This window comes from Pseudopodoces humilis, chromosome 6 (genome assembly GCF_049639895.1).
Source record: "Pseudopodoces humilis isolate 2021_Gansu_Grassland_sample_001 chromosome 6, ASM4963989v1, whole genome shotgun sequence".
NCBI classification, from domain to species: domain Eukaryota; kingdom Metazoa; phylum Chordata; class Aves; order Passeriformes; family Paridae; genus Pseudopodoces; species Pseudopodoces humilis.
Genome location: NC_142205.1, coordinates 47,747,555 through 47,764,327, shown reverse-complemented (window position 1 = coordinate 47,764,327; position 16,773 = coordinate 47,747,555). Strand labels below are relative to the sequence as shown.

The 16,773-nt window shown below is 44.2% G+C and overlaps 1 protein-coding gene across 2 annotated transcripts in view; it reads left to right on the top strand.

Moving 5' to 3' along the window:
* Nucleotides 1-1,486: 1,486 nt before the first annotated feature.
* TET2 (tet methylcytosine dioxygenase 2) overlaps nucleotides 1,487-16,773 on the top strand; it is a 71,633-nt gene continuing 56,346 nt past the window's right edge. For both annotated transcript variants that reach the window (XM_014261717.2, XM_005517494.3), the window contains exon 1: nucleotides 1,487-1,623. In XM_014261717.2, the coding sequence (XP_014117192.2) occupies nucleotides 1,594-1,623 (30 nt within the window). In that variant the 5' untranslated portion in view covers nucleotides 1,487-1,593. The remainder of the gene's footprint in view (nucleotides 1,624-16,773) is intronic.

Below are 16,773 nucleotides of genomic sequence, written 5' to 3'. Positions count from 1 at the left end.
GCTATTTTAGCAAGTTGTAAGGGCAAATTTTTATCTCTAGTGTACTTCTGAAATGTTTCGCAGAAATTAAAGTAAAACCAAAACTCAGATAGCAACCTGTGATATGAAAAACAAATTACTCAGTGATGACCTGAACTTCCTAGAAATCACCCTGATCTGCATCAAATGCACATGATTTGTCTTCTTGCTGAAGCCCTTTTTCACCAGCCTGCCTGTGCCAGGCAGGAGACAGATGGAGATTCAGCACTTCTTGGGCAGCACCGATGAACGCAGCGCTTGTAAACCTTCTCCTGGCACCCCCTGGGGTGGAGGAGACACCGGAGAGGGAAAGGGGGTCTGGCCGGAAAGCTAACGCTCTCCTAAAATCCTCCCGGGCCCCGCACGCGTCCCGGACAGGCCGGAGGAAAGCAGCCTGGAGGCTGCTCAGCTCGGCGCAGTGGGAAGTAGAGGGACCCGCTGGAGGGGAGTCCCCGGGGTCTGTCCGGCGCTCGGGACTCCGGGCGGTGTTTCGGCTGTGTGAAAGCCCAGCGCCGGTTCCCAGAGAGGCGATTTTGCATACTTTTACTGCTGCTCCCACCAGCTGCCCAGCCGAAAGGGCTCCAGCTCCGCCGGTGAGAGGCGGTGAGCGGCGCACGGAGGGGATGGCAGCGGGGACCTGTCCCCCGCCGGCGGGGGCTGGCAGCCTCGGGGGCATCACCCACCGCTCCCGGGGCTGCGGGGCTGGCGACGGCAGCCAGACCTCCTTCTGCGGCTCCAGCTGTCGCGGGCACGACACCGTTTCTCCGGCGGCAAGCCACGAGCCACGAGTTTGGGAACGGTGCCGCTGGTCCCGCTCGTCACGCACCGAGCCGCGGGCTGCGGGCGCTCCCGGGAATGAGTGTCCGGCTCACGCCGCGCTCAGCAATCCCCGCTGGCGGCCCGGTGTCTGCTGGCACAGGGCTTCATTTTGGGGAAGCCTGCGGAGATTTTGTCGATTTTTTCCCCCCACACTTCTCTTTCTTGGCTTTTCATTTACGCTGTCAGCCGGCCACCGAGCGCTACCAAGCTGCACCCCCAAGCCTCCCGCCACAGCCCGGGGAGAGCAGCCCGGGCACAGCAGACGGGCTCCCGGGGCCGTGGGAAAGCGCCGCCGGCCCCCGGGGACGGGAGGGATGCGGGACGGGGGGTGTCCCACGGGGGGTGGCGGGGGCTGGCGCTGGAGGGCGGTACCCTCCGCCCCGCCGTGTCCCGCGAACCCACCGGCGACAGCAGAAAAGTCGGAGGGAGGGGGGGTAGGCAAGAGGGCGGGGGTGGGAATCCCCAAAAGGCCGAAAGAGCGTCAGCGGCCGGGAAAAAAGCCCCGCGCGGTCGGGACCGGGACGGCGCCGGTGACGGTGCTGGGGGCGCCCCCGCGCAGCGCGCTGAGGGGGGGCGCGGGGGGGGGCGGGGGCAGCCGAGCCGCCCGCCCCGGGCGGGGCGCGGGGCGGGCGCCGCCGGCAGGGCCCCGCGCGCATATTGATGCGGGGGCCCGGCCGCGCTCGCCAAGGAGCAGAAGGAAGCAAGATGGCGGCGCTGTAGGAGCGGGGAGCGCGGCGCCCGGGCTGTGCGTGCTGGATGTCGGCGAGGCTGAGGGACGCGGCAGAGGTCAGAGCGGGATCCCCGCGCCGGCCGCCTTCTCCGCCCGGCACCGCCGGGAGGTGTCGTGGGGCAGCGCCGCGCCGCGCCGCCGGGGGTCGGCGAGGAGGGGGCGCCGCCGTGGGTCCCCCAATATGGCTGATTGACAGGGGCGGCGGGGGAGCCGGCGCCCCCTCCCCACGGGGCCGGACCCGGGCTTCGCCTCGCCGCCCCTCCCCGCGCCTTTGTCTGCGGCCGGGGGACGGCGGCCGGGGGCGCCCCGGCTTTGTGCCGCTCCCCGGCCCCGGGCGGACACAAAGGCGGGCGCAGCCCGGGGAGAGGGGAGAGAGGCGGGGGGCTTGTGGGGCATGGGGAGGGCGAGGGGGTGGCGAGCGGACCGCGGTGCCGGGGGGCTCGGGAGGGAGATGTGCGTGCGGGCGAGGCGGGGGCTCTGAGCGAGGCCTCCCTTTTTCCGTGCGGTGATCCACACGCGTGTTTTGCCCGCGTTGCTAAACCCCGCCGTCGGGGCACAATGTGGCCCCGGGATGAAAAGGAGAATCACTTTCCCGAGCGTGTTCCCCTAAAATAACGCTTTCGGCGAGGTCAGGCTCGTTCTCCGCCAGATGACAGACAAGAGCAACAACCTCACCACGCCTGAGTCGGACGCGCGCTCGCTCCGCGGCGTTTATCTGCGTTAAATCACCCCCGTAGACACCAGCACTCCTTCTCGTACCCAGAGTTAAAAGGGGGCTTTTCGGCTCGCTGTCTGAGTGCTGGAAATTCAGCAGACTCTTTTCTGCTAAGTAATTTTCTTTTTCGGAGTGAGGTGAAGGGAAAAGTGATGTGGTCTAGCGTACTTTCATCGAAACGCTGCAGCCAAAGATCGCATCACAAGATTTGCTTTCCATGATGAGCGGCATGCGAATGTGCAAGCTTTGAGCAGTGATCGGCAGCTCTGAATATATGTTCAGCATCATTTTCTTTTCTTCTTCTTCCTTTCAATGTGAAGTTTTAAAGTTTCAGAGATGAGGGGATAACACTGTCCCTAGTGAAAGCAGGTCAGTGGGTGTTGTTTGTCGGCTAATGAGGCCGTTCTATTCGCGTGTTAATGGTAGGTTGACTTACTGCAGCAGGGGGTGAGTGCAGTCGCACATTCACTTGTGTATCTGCATGTGTATTCCACTATGGCACTTTGGAGGTTGTAAAGTATAAAACAGGACGTAGTTGCCGAAGATACTGAGCAGGGAGATGTAAATGGTCAATAGTCATGTCTAAACTGGATTTATAGGGGAATCTGACGGCTGCTGTTAACTCTCTGAAATAATGTACCCATCTTGGATTTTATCCCTCAGAAAACCACCATTTGGAACCAATGAAAAAAAAAACCTCTGCCAGGCAGTATTTTGTCTCGCTCATGGAAAACTTAGTATGAACCCTGCCAATGAAGTCAGAAAACATTTAAATCTAGAAGCCAGAGTTAGGGGAGGAGGGGAAAAGGGGAAGGCAAAGATGTGGAAAACAACAGTGTTTTGGTGGTGGGACTAAACTGCTGTTAATGTGAGATGAAGAACTCAAAAGTCATCTATCAGTGGAAAGAGTTGTTACATTTTGGGAAGTGACATAAAAAACCCTTTGTGAATGCATCCAGGGGATATCAGAATGTGGTTTTGTATTGCCCATTTTGAACAAATCTTCAAAAGAAGACAAGGTTGAACAGGAGACACTGAGGCACCTGAATCTACCGAATTATCACTGTTGGTAGTGAGGTTTTTAATGAGAACTTTGGCATTGTGGTGATTCACTGTGGTGGCTTTTAGCCAGGAAAACTGGTATTGTTTTGATACAGTGCACATGGTCTTAGACTTTGACATATCAGCGTTGTTTAAAGAACAAGAAACGTGTGCTTGTTGTGGAGTTATTGAGTTATTATGAAGGACAGATTTCCAAGGTCTCTTGTTGGTCCCAGTGCTGCACTGGGTAGCAGAAAGACGAGGTTGTAAATGTTTTGGCTTTTGCACACAGGATTGGGAGAACCTGTAGTTACTGCTGGAATGGACAGCTGCCAAAGTTGGATGGGACTGTTCCTTCTTGCCCAAGCACTTCAGATGCTGCTGGCCTGTGTCTTTCACAGTGTTACTTTATTAACAACAGCCAGACAGCCCTAAAGAAAAGGGGGGGGAAAAAAAACCTCATATTTTGGAAGAAATCTGCTGCTCAAAAAAACATGAAGGTCAGGCTAGATTAATGTTACTGACCCTGGTAAGGTTTACAGGGAGTGCCTCACTCCTAAGTTACTTGCATGGACAGTAGTGTTTTTATCAGAGTGTGCCTAAGCAGTGACTTCAAAACCTTTATTCCCTTTTGTTCCAAGAGGAAGATCTATTTCATGTTTCTACAGAAGCCAAGTAAGGTCCTTTTTAAAAAGTTCACAATTTGTCAAGGTGGAATTCCAGAAGAGCTGTCAAATTTGGCTTGTCACAGCAAGTGACCCCTCTACCTCTCTCACTGGGCTGCTGCACAGTAGCTCTAGGCATGGTAGCAGCATCTGTAAACCAGCTTCACAACTGGAGCTTGGAAGTGGTAGAACAAAGTTGCCAAGTTTCAAGTAGAGTCAGTGGTTATCTTGGAAACTGCACTGGAGAACACAACCACAAATTATTTTGGCAAATAATATAGAGTATTTATTTAGTCCAGCTCTCTGATTGCTGTTAAGGCAGTCAGCCAGCAGCATCAAGTGTTGTGACATCATTTTGAAAGGCAATGTGCTGGTTCTGAAATGGAGTGGGATGTACTATGATTCACTATTAAAAAAAAAAAAAAAAAGCTGTAGTCAGAACAGAGATAAAGCATATGACTGCATCATGGCTGAAAGCCAAAAAGAGAATTGTATGAATCAATCACACTTGCAGCATTATTCCCATCCCTTACTTCATAAGGCTGTGAGTACCATCTTACTCATTTAGTGATATTTCTGCAGCAGAAATATGCTTTTGAACACTGAACAAGTAATGACTAACAAGTTGCCATAGTTCCGGTTGTTACTTTATCATCAATGCTTACATGTTCAATTTGCATACCTCGTCCCAATAATCCTAGATAATAAAACCTTACAAATGGAAAGTACTATGAGTAATCACCCTCGCAGTCACCCATTGAAAAGAAATCACTTCTGCTTTACCTTAGGGTAGATAAGTTTGCTTAAAAAACAAAATATATATGTGTGTGTGTATATATATATGTGGAGAATCACTCATTTTGCCAAGGAACTGCTCAGTGGATGGATGCAGAGATGGTTGAGGTTAAGGGATAAAATTCTGACCCTCCAGCATCAGCTGGACGAATCCCAAGGACATCTGATGACTGACCCAAAAAGGTTGTTTGGATTAAAATACTGGGAATGTGCCTTGCATTATGTAGCAGGGAGGAAGAAGGTAGAGAAAAACAAGGTCTGAGAAACAGAAAGAACAGCTAACTAATTTTACCTACATATCTCACACCGTTCTTGAAATGAAGAAAAAAAAAAACATCCTAACTTATAGGTGAATCAGAAAGAGTTTTCTACAGTAATGAATTTTAAATCTGAGATCACTTAAGAGACAGTTGCTTTGAAAAACACTTTAACAAATAAAAGTCATAAAGATTTAGATTTCTGTCTTTTCAAGCAGGCTTGTTCATGTCTGTAAAACACCTTCTAGAATGCTGAATCATCTTAGTAACCTGAACAAAATTAAGGCTGTCTTTAAAAAGTGAAGTTTTCTGTGGAGGTGGGGATTCCAAGTTGGAGTGCCGTTGCCTTGTAGTATACATATGGCAAGAAATCCCAGAAGGATTATTCTTACAGATAAATAAAGGCTTGCAGTATTTGACCTAATTCCTCGTGTGTGTGTTTTTCCTCTTACGAAAACAAAAATAAAAAAATAAATACAGGAGGCATTTCTGTTGCAGTGTGGAAAGAAATAGGCTTGTTCTATGCTCAAGTTCAGCAAGAAAGGATAATTCAGCATTTTAATCAAGTACAAAGTTTTGTTAAACCACAACAGACAGTTTCAAAGAAGTGAGCAGGTGAGTTTTTAGATAGCTAAGATAACCAGGAATAGCTCAATAACCAAATACCCCTTAGAAGTGTCTTCCCCAGGTACAGGGCAGTACCATCCGCATTATGATTAAATACTATGATGCAATTTAGACAACATAAAATAATCTTCACATGTTCCTACAGCGTTACCTCTAATCTGAAATATATTCTACATGTTTTCCCAGCATATGAATATTGGTTTTACCACGTGTATGCACAAGGGAGGGGAAGTTTCCAGGTTTAAGTTGAATTTTTGCAGCTGTGTAAAGAACATCTTCTGGATTCTTTACTCTACATGAGCTACCCTGTCCTTAAACTCACATTTCAGTGACTAAAGTTTAAGCAACTCTTCTGCCTGATCTCCTTTCCAATAACGCATCAGCAGTCCAAGTTTGTGTTCCAGTGTCCTGGCGTGAGCTACTGTAAGTCACATTGCGTTGGGAAAGGATTTGGCTCCATTGCAGCGAAACCCCGGCTTACCAAGTGGGTAGGTTTAGGTCAGGACGATGACTCTCCATGTGGTTGCGTGCACGTGGTTTGAGTGTTTACAAACAGTGTCCCAGCATCCTCGGCAGCTGCCTTGACGCAGCCAGAGCGGACGGATTTCTAGGAATGTCCCTAGTCCTCATGGACAGCGGAGGAGGGGTGAAGAAATAAAAAAATGCAGAGTTTTAAGAACACATATCATAGTTTGGGTTTTGGCTGAGATTTCTGCATCCGTGCTGCATTCTAGACCGCTGGATCCTTTGTTGAATGCCTTTGTTTTTTTTCCTCTGTGCTTTAGCGCAGTCTGGGCTGTCTTGACGGGTTTGTCTGGAACAGACTGACCGAAGTATGAGATGGGGGTTAAGGGAATTGTTGCAAACGTTTCAAATTATTTTTGTGCCCCTCCTCCCCTTTTAAAATATATATAATTAATTCAAGTCCCAAAAGCTTTTATGACAAAACAGCTCTTTACAATATAAGAATCCCACTGGAAATGGTTATATATTTTTTTCTTAATTAAGCATGATTCACTGCCTGTTAGGATACTAGAACAATTCTCTTTTTTAAAAAACGAAAGAAATCATGAATCCTACTAACTTTATGAGTAAAATCAAATAGCTGAAAGTCTTTATTACTTAATGAGACATGTTGACACAAAGAGGTGTTGCTGTTACAAAAGCTTATACCACTGCAAGGCAAGTTTTGGATCTCCATTAGATGTAAGAAGCTTGGTGGAACTTCCTGCATTTACCCAATCAAGTAAATAATGTCACCAGTCTGTTGCTCAAAAAAAACCAACAAAAAACCAAACACCAAACCCCCCAAAAAAGAGGGGGGAGAAGTGGTGTTCATTATTGGGTTTGCCTTGCAGAGATGAAAATTCTGATTCTGTAGAAATGCACTGTAGCTGGTCACAAGCACCCAACTGACAATGTGTTTCATGCTCTCCTCTGTGGACTGAAACCAAACCTGTCAGGCCAGTTCTGGTCTTCAGAGATACCTGAAGCCTATGCCCTGCATGTGCTGTAGCACCTTATTATCAGAGGTTCTAATGCTCCTTATCCAGTCCCATGCACATTTTTCAGATTTTCTTAGGCAGTTTTGCAGGAAGCACTCAGAACATTGTGCAAAGCACAGCACTTGCTTTACAAAATGAATCCTAAGATCTGTTTTCTCCTCACAGGGAGGAAGCAGTTGGTACAAATACCTCTCCCATGTTCTGAATTTGTCTGGATGAGTCATGGTATTCACTGTCATGCAACAGTAGGAAGGCTGATCACAGAACTTGTTCTACACACAGCTTCTGCTAGCAGTTCTATGTTCACATTGGTTGCTCCCATTTCATGTTGATGTCTATTAAAACACTGTAATTTTGTAATTACACTGCAGTGGTGTCTTCTCATTTGCAGAACAAAATTATTTGTGTCATATCCATAATCTGCTTCTGTTTCAGTAAGCTCTTTAACATCTTTAGTTTTCTTTTCTGGTCTTTTTTTTGACCTACAGTTCCCATTACTCTTGCAGTAGTGGGTAGCAGAAGGTTGCAAGCAAGAGTAAAGCATGTGAGAGGATATGTGACAAAGGCATTCCCAAGTTTGTGCTGACTGTTCCTTCTCTTGCCACTTCTAGCACTGTTAGAGAGACCAAAGGGTAAACATTAACCCTGGGCCTGATTCTGGCAGGAGAGTTTTGCCCTCATCTTCTTTGTCCTTTAGTATCTTTCCAGATTCGTCCCTTCAAATGAAAGACAACAACTGTTCATGCAACACTCACCCCCATTTCATGCCCCTGATGCTTTTTTTTCATCTTTGTTTAATCTGTTTGTTCTTTCAGTGCTATTTCACTTGTGTTTGAAGTCACATTCTTTGAAGTTGTAAAATTTTTATACTTGCCAAAGGACACAAAACTCTTTCAGTTCTTATGTATGCAAAAAGGAGAAAAGAATGATTGCATATTTTCTCTTGTGTGCAAATAGCATTACTCTCCTGCTCACGGTAAAATGAGGAAAAGGAATTGTTACAGTAAAACAGGAATTTCTACTGTCTTCCCAAAGTCAAAGACCATAGAAGTGAGGTATTTCCATGAAGCTTCAAGTGCATCTACAGCTTAATAAAAGGAATGCCATTTATCCCTAAAAGAGAATATATGAAAGCTGGCAAATACATGGGACTCACCTCTTCCTGGGATATGAAGCAGTGGCGGTATGTGTGTGCACATAGTACAGACTTTAACATACTTTCTTTTCAGAAAGTATGCTTCCTCTGCACTCTTTGCTTGCTTTTCTATTTCATTTCAAGTTTATACGCCCAAAAAAGCTCTGAAGTATTACCTAAATGGCAACACTAAAAATCAAAAACATGAAAGCTGAACAATTGGAAAGGGTCAGATTTAACACATTTAATTTTGTGTATCTAGTAGGTATTTTGTGGGAAGGAAAATGTATGCTAGTGTGTTTCCCATTCCATGCAAAGGTAGTTGCAAATATACACATCACATACCTAGGAGCAAGTGAAAATACAGATCAAATGGGGAAAAACACTCTTGATATTCATAAAGATGAAAACTGCACAAAGCGGAAAAATACAGCCTTTTAGTTTTCTATGGTGCTTTCCATAGTTTACATGGAACATTTGTTTTCCTTAAATAAGTTTAGACCTGTACTTTTCTGCTTCCCTGTAGTCCTTAATGCAGAGAAGCTTCTGTAGGTGTGAGAAAGCAGTAAGAAAACCAAGAACTGTGCTGATCTCTTTTCTTTCTGTCTTTTACTGTGTGTAGTGTCTGGGAAGTGAGAAATCAGGCAGGAAAATACATATTTCTATCTCTTTTTTCCACTGTGTCTATGCTGTACAGTTGACAATACATTAAGTATAGGTGGCTTTTTTTTTCCCCAATGTCAGCTGACTTGTGATCCTGCAAACTGCCGTTTTCACAAAGCTCTATTCATTTTTCTTGGGCTCGCCAAGATATACCAGAAACACTTGGAGAAGTGAGGCACCTAGTCAGTCATATACTTTGTATTACTGAAAAAAGAAAAAGAAAAGTAGTTTTGGGGCTTTTTTTTTTGTTGTTTTTTTGAGGGTACAAGGAGAAGAAATGGATGGAAAGACTACAGGTGTAGAAGCTAAAATAATTTTTAGTTAGAAATTCCACCTTTTCAAAGCAGTTGCAAGTTAACATGTATTTTTGCTATCGAATGTAGACTTTGGCTGATGAATAAGAAGTTATGCTCCTGGAAGAGCGGTTCTAACTACAAACAGAATAGTTGCTTTTTCTTGAAACAACAAGCTGGTTGGAGGTACTTTGTTGGACAAGCTGGAGCATGAGTCTAATTCAGGATGGCAACTCTGATGCTTCTAAATATAAGGAGGGTGGATAGAGTGAAATTAATTATTGCACATTAGGAGGCACCTCATATCCCAGCCACGAAACAGAATCCCACTGTGCTTGGGGCTGTACAAACATAAGCCATTTTTGTTCTGTCTTACTATTTAATTCAGTAAAAGAGGCAAAGAAAAGGGGTCTGGCAGCACACAAGGATGTTAGTAACTCTTGTTTATAGCAGAGGCAGGCAGCTCCCTTTGAAAAAACTAAATATTTGCAGTAAATAAAGCAAAGCTGCTATTAGTGCCTGGTCTCTGTGTGTGTGTGTGTGTGTGTGTGTGTGTGTGTGTGTGTGTGTCAGAGGAGTTCCTAAGCAGCACTGCTGCAGACTTTTCCCCAGGGTGCTGATGTTAATGAGCAGGCAAAACATGCAAAGAAGGAGAGAAAGGGTATAAAATTAATAAGCAACACTGAGATCCAAAGCACACAGAGATCATGCAATGTGGTACAAACCCTGCTGTAGTCATTCATTTCTGTGCCTTTTTTTCATAACCCTAGAAGACCTACAGGAAAGCTGTGGTATAGCTGGGAACTGAACCCGTATCTGCTAAACCCCAGTGCTTTACCCATGATACTCTCCTTCCTGCTCATTCAGAAGTTTACTGATCGTTTTCTCTGCTTACTAAGATAACAGAAGTATCAATTTTAAGAAACAGAAACTAGACACTTTTCGCTTTTTTTTAGAATTTGGTTTTCAGTAGCATTTTCTGTTGATTGACAACATGCTCTGTGTTTGCTGCACAAACTTTTGGACCTCTAAATAAGCAGCGCTTACCCAAAACAACTCAGCAAATTAAAATTAAATAAATCTCCTTATGGAATAGGATGACTTTTTGCTCACTGCTTTGTGGCAGTCTTTAAACCATCCACTCCAAGTGAGAAAGGATGCAGGGAAGAATGTTATCTCCATTTTATTGGCACTGGAGGTGTCTCCATGTACCTCCAAACAAATAATTAAAATAATAATTAAAAGTAGTAGGTTGTGTCAGTTAATCACAGTGTGTGAAACAGTTATGACATTTCTATAAGTAAGTACTCCAGTTAACTCCCTTTAATACCCTTGATCCTCCTATTCATTCAGGCAAGATTTCCCACAGTCTGCAAGCCGTTCATGTACATCAGCTTCAATCTACCACATAATTCCCATTTGATCTGTTTTATCAGTTAAAGGTTTGTCAGGGACCATGAATCTTCATGCTGACATCACACTTGGTAGCAGAGCTTAAAGGAGGGAAAAATACCAAAGTAAAACCAATATTAATTTGTTGTCAGAAATCTCTCTGCTGAAGATGGGATGCAGAAACCTGCATTAACCTGACATTAACCACAGCACCATTCATAGCCTTCTGTTCAAGAGTCTGCCTTCATCTCCCAGATCTGAATTGGAGATGGTAAGCTTTAATATCTCTGGCCTTTGAGAATTCCTTTGCTGTGGGTCATAGTCATAGCTCAGCCTGCCTGGTTACGTAGTGCATTTAACCAAAAGCCCACCCTATTTAACTTCAGCACATTCATGGACTTGTGGTACAACCCATGATGATCTGCATTTGGAAATAAAATCCAATAGGTAATTTAGCTTGTGCAGCATCTCTGGATGCTGGTAGATGCAGTTGACCGTGAAGGACAGATGGATTTTTCCCTGCCATGTTTAGAGATACAATACCACTGCAAACTACTTTGGAAAAAGATAGAGCAGAGCATTCAGACTTGCCTCCCACAGATGCTCCTCTCCCCACAGCAGTTTGGACGTTCAGCCAGCCGAGCCTCATGTGGCTCATGTGCACATGGCCATGCTTTTTACAAACACCCTCCTAGGTGTCCCCAGGCACCACTGGGTGCCACACTGCAGCTTGTGAGAGCTCCTGTTTCTCACCCATGGTCTGGTTGCTTGTAGCAGTTGTGGCTAAAGGCAGGGCTGTGATGGGCTCTGGAGCCTGCTAGCTTGTTCAGGTTTGCTCATTTTACATTGAAGCAATATTCACGCCAGGGGTTTATGGCAAGGTTGTCTACAGTGAGTCAAAAATAGAAACTTCTCGATAGCACAGTAGCATTGGAGAGCGCTAGCTAGATGTACACACAACAGTGAGGGTGCTTTTCTGCTTTCCAGAAACACCACTAAGGAATTGAGTAACACTTACAGTAGGGCAGGATTTCAAAAAGCCTATGGAAATGAATGGACACTTTCATTTCTTTCATTTCCCACTAACAAATCAGGGACTACTTCTTGTCCAGGTTTAAGAGATGGGGCTTAACAAAACAAAAGTAGTTCGGAGCAGCTACTATTTAAAACCAGAGTTGCATTATCACTCAGAGAAGACTGCCTTAGTTCTGCTTTGTTTTAGCAGGCCACTGGCATACAGTGAGAAAGAGGTTTGAACAGCTGTGTCTTGCAGCGTTAAATGGCCTCCCATAGCTGAGGAACAAAAAGACAAAGCCCGTTTCTTTCCAGCTGCTCAGCTAAAATTGTATGCACTTACTTTTGCTACTCTCCTCACCAGTTCAGAGTTCAAGGACTCATATATCTACCATACCTTGAGTTCAGATAACAAGATATAACTACACGGAGGGAATCAAACAGAAAAGTTCCTGTTCTTCAAAGACGAGCACTTTTTCTGTACTTGTTCCCCTGTTTTGTTTCGGGGTGTGCACAGTTTATTTTTCTCCCTTTGTTTTACTCTCCCTCCCGCTCCCCCTCCCGCTCACCCTCTGCTGCGTGCACACCCTCTTCCAGCCGCCTCTCTGGCTTGCCGGGCCGAGAAGTGCAGACTCAGCAGTGACTGGTAACACTTTAACTCTTTGTCCTATTCTCAGCTCTCCCAGGAAAGGTCAAAGCAAATGACACAGCTGCGCTTGAAACAGAGCCACTATAATGGAGAGGGACATTGACCACAGACTGTTCCCCTGTCACATGTTTTAGGTTTTTTTTTCTTGAATAATATAAAGTGTGTGGCCAGTGTGAGGTGAAACTTTGCATAGGTTTGGGTAGCTGTATCTACTTATTTCTTGTTAAGAGGAAATGAAAGACTTGTGACTTTTATTTATACTGGCCATATCATGCAACTTCTACTGATAAACAGAAATAATTTAGGAGCTACTCCCTCTAATGCCTGAAACGTGGTCTTAATTTCATCAGTGCAAAACTATCAGAAAGCTATTACAGACATGAGGTCTCTGTTACAAGTCTTTGAAGTCATTTTGAAAACTTTGGCAATGTGCCCTTAGACAGTTCTTTTCCCTAAGATCCACAGTTTTGCATTGTGTTCTGGGACCATGTGGGCTCCAATTTTAGTGACTTAGGACAGAAAGGAGTTCTATTTTTCTTAAGAACAATTCAGCGTTGCCATTTGCTTATACTGACAGACGAACCTGCGGAGCCACCATCAACATTAGCACACGTCCACGTGTGCCACGTACAGGAAAAAGGTTCCCACTTGCCCTTCAAACACCCCGCCGCGGTGTCTCGCAGGGCTGCGAGGGCTAAGCGCTGGTTGGCTTAGCGACATCACACTGGCGCCAAGCTTTACCTCTGGGCTTTGGCACTCCAGGTCATGCTGGTGTCTCGCCACGTGCTTACGCGCACATGGCAGCAGTGTTTATAAACATGACCCCAGAACTCTTACGGGTAGTTATGAAAGAGGCAGCAAATGCCACATCCCGCGCACCAGGCTGACCTAGATCGCCAGTGCTGGGAACGAATAGCGAGGCGCTTGTACCAACAAAGGCTCTGAGAGACGTTCAAAGCAGATGATTTTGCTCCCAAACTGTTTTGAAGTATCATTGCCACCATGAGAGCGTTTTCCACCGTAAACTAAAAATAACTACTATTAACTAGCAGGAGCGGCGGGGAAGTGATTCAGCAGCTTAGGGATAGGAGTGACTGTATTCTTCAGCACTCTTAAGTCTGTTTCTGCATTGAACTAATTCAGCACATAAAATTTTCACAACGGGAAGAAAATGCAAAGATAGATTACCTTGCCTAAAAGAAAAGAACACTGCATGATCTTGTAGCTCCTGATTGACAGTTCCTTTTTTATTGCTTTATTAACACTTGCACTCAGGCACTAATGAATGCTTTGTAGCCAGGCTATGACCATCCATTTAGGAAAAAGATGCCTTAGTAATTTCAAATGAAACACTTCCATCTACAAAACATGAATACCGCTATATGGCTGATTTGTTTCTTTGACAGGGGCCTTAAGGAAAAAAGCATAGCTGAAATGCTGCTTCAGTGAACCAAGCACCGAATGCTCAGCTACCAAATGTTCATGTTCTATCTTCATATGTATATTTTTTACAGTACACATCTACTGAAAAATAGAAAGCATCACTTTGTCACCCTTGAAGCTCTTGAAAGAAGTTTGTATTGTATGCCAAAGTGCTCCAAAGCAGCTTGCTTTCTAGAAGTTAGCACTTTATAGTAAAGTGGAGTACATGATCCAACAATTAGTTTTTGACAGATTCTAGCATTCTTGAAGTTGTCTCAGAAATCCATGTATGTGGAGGAAGACAAGTAATGTAACTGTGAGTGAATGCTTAAGACAGTCAGAGTTTTCTTGAAAAAGCTGCTAAATGAGCAAAAATAACCCATCCCAATTAAAAATCACCACTTTTCACTTTTGGAACTGAAGAATTTAATCTCAGCTTTGCAAAAGCCTCCTAAATGATGAAAAATTCTTTTTCCCTTCCCAAATAGAAAGTTTGACTTTTCAGAAGCAGATGAGATGGTAGAAAGATGGAGGTTCTATTTTATATTAGTTATTGTAATACAACTTAGTGTTTGTAAATATCATAATGATAAAGCCTGTAGGAAAGACACACTATGAGCTTCTTCATGCCTCTTCTGCAATACAGTTCAATCTCACTACTGAATAAAATTTTTCTAAGTATAGATGTCATCTTTTCCAACTATACTCACGGCAGCTGTGCATTAGAGTTGTCAAAATTCCTGCGAAGTTTCTTCGCTATGTAAACAAAATGAAACAAGAGAGGGTGACACATGTTCACTCTGGCTTGGTCACTAGCTCATTTCACGTGGTCTCTGATAGTTCTAACCTGAGCTGGGGAACTGCTCTGCAGGTCAGCCCCTGACCCACTGCCAGTTTTGTCCAGTCTCCTAACTATTTTTAATCTTGTATTTAGAATGTGAGCAAATGTACTTGGTCACTTATTAATGTCTTTGCACTGCTTAATGTTCATTACAATGTTCATTACGCTGTATATAATAGACTTAGAAATAAGAATGGAAGTACTAAAAATAGGTCACTGCTCTGTTCCTATTTTAAGAGCTCTTTGTAGCATTTCTCCTGCCTGAGGAAAGCAAATCCACCTTACTGTGAAACTGTACAAGTATGGGCAGAGTGAGAGAATGGAGAATTAGAGCCTTAGTGTAAAATCATCCCTTAATGTATATAGCTTTCCTCTTGGGTACATCGTTATGCATCCTCTGGAGTCTTTCTTCAGAAACCCTGAAGCACAGTTTAAATTGTTCTGAATCAGAAAGTATTGAGGTTTACAAGAACTGGATTATTAGTATTTATGATGTCTGTGGGCTTTACCAGTACATTTAACTTAACCAGTGTAATAACTTTACAGATACACAAATTCTGTCTGGTGAATCTTTGACTCAGAGAATGTTCTTATTGTTTATAATATTTTCTTACATATGAGGAGCTTCTTTTAGTCAATGAAGAGAATATAAGGGAAGAAGTGCTGCTTATGATGAAGTTTATTTTATTCAATGTTTTTAGTTGGGGGCAGGAGGTAAGGGAACAGTTTAAGATTACCTGCTACAGGGTGAATACTGCCATTGTGTCAGTTTAGATGAGTATCTCAAAATAAATACAGACTCTGTCATGGGTTTGTCCTCTAGGTAAAAAAGCAGTGGAAATCTTGTTTAACAAGTTCAGCAAAAGGCACACCTAAAGTTTAATTATGTCTTCAGATGCATGGGTGCAAGTCTTACTAAAGAGTTTTACTCAACTCCCAGAGAACAGACTTAGGACTTTTGATTTTTCTTATACTTAGATGGACTGATCTACAGTCACGACAGTGCAGTTTGGGGAAGAAAATCCCTTGGCATAATAAACAACTATTCCCAGCCACAGCTCTCTGCCATCTAGGTGTGGGGAGAGAGCAAGAGATTAGCAGCACCAGTTCATATTTTTCAGTCAATACTCCTCTTTCCCCACCACTCTGAAAAGCCAGTCTACCAAAACAGCAGGGGAAGATGAAGAGGTGAAACAGCACTTCTGGTATGTACCTGAGGGTTTTGTATTAATGTCCGTTAGAGCTGGGAATCTTGGATAGGATCTGAATTTCACATCAGTTGTGCTCCAAAAGTTGAAGCACTCAATGAGGCAGTGAGAGGGCTTCCTGACCTAGGACGTAGACAGACAGGGGTCAAATTGTTCCTCTGTCTCTCTTACTCATTGTTTTCTCAGCAGAAGACGGTTTCTTAACAGACCAACTGCTTATTGGTTTTGTGCACAGAGAATAAAATGTACAGAACACCTGCTGGACAGTACATTAAGTTACACTAACAACTGCCCTCAGCACTCAAAGGCAAAGTGGGAACATACAATGCGTCTCCAAAATACACGTTCAGCATAAACCACTGGCAGAAAATGTTTCTCCTCACCCTACTTAAAAACATAACAAATCCTGTAAATTCAAGAGTCACAAGAACTATAATATGCAAATAAGAAAACAAAAACAATGAAAGGAACAAGGAGCATTTCAGATTTTTTACAGTACTGGAGAAAAATACCCAGAGGTGTTCTTAGGAAAGCAAGAAAATCCCACCTTATAGAGTGAGTTTAACAAAACAAAAGATGGCTGAGCCATACCAGCAATGGGTCTTCTTCATATTCACAGGATTAAACCTGTGAGGTGCTGAGTTTCTTCCTACGTCTTTCAGTCCTACAAGAAACGCTACTGTGCTTCGCCCATCATCCTGACTTTGGCCATGGCCAACCTCCAAAGCTTCAAAATATGACAAAAGACCTATTTCTAGTAGTCCAGTTATATATCAATGAAAGAAAGCAGCTGCATATATTCAACAGCCAAGCTGCAGAAACCCTGATTCATGAATTCAACAGAGATACACCAAAACCAGCAAAATCAGACCTTCTCTTCTCATGTTTCACTATCCTGGCAGCCTTTTTTCTTTTTTTTTCCCTGATTTTTTATCCTTGCTGTAGGTCCACAAATGTGAGCATGGTTTTCTCAAGAATGGCAAT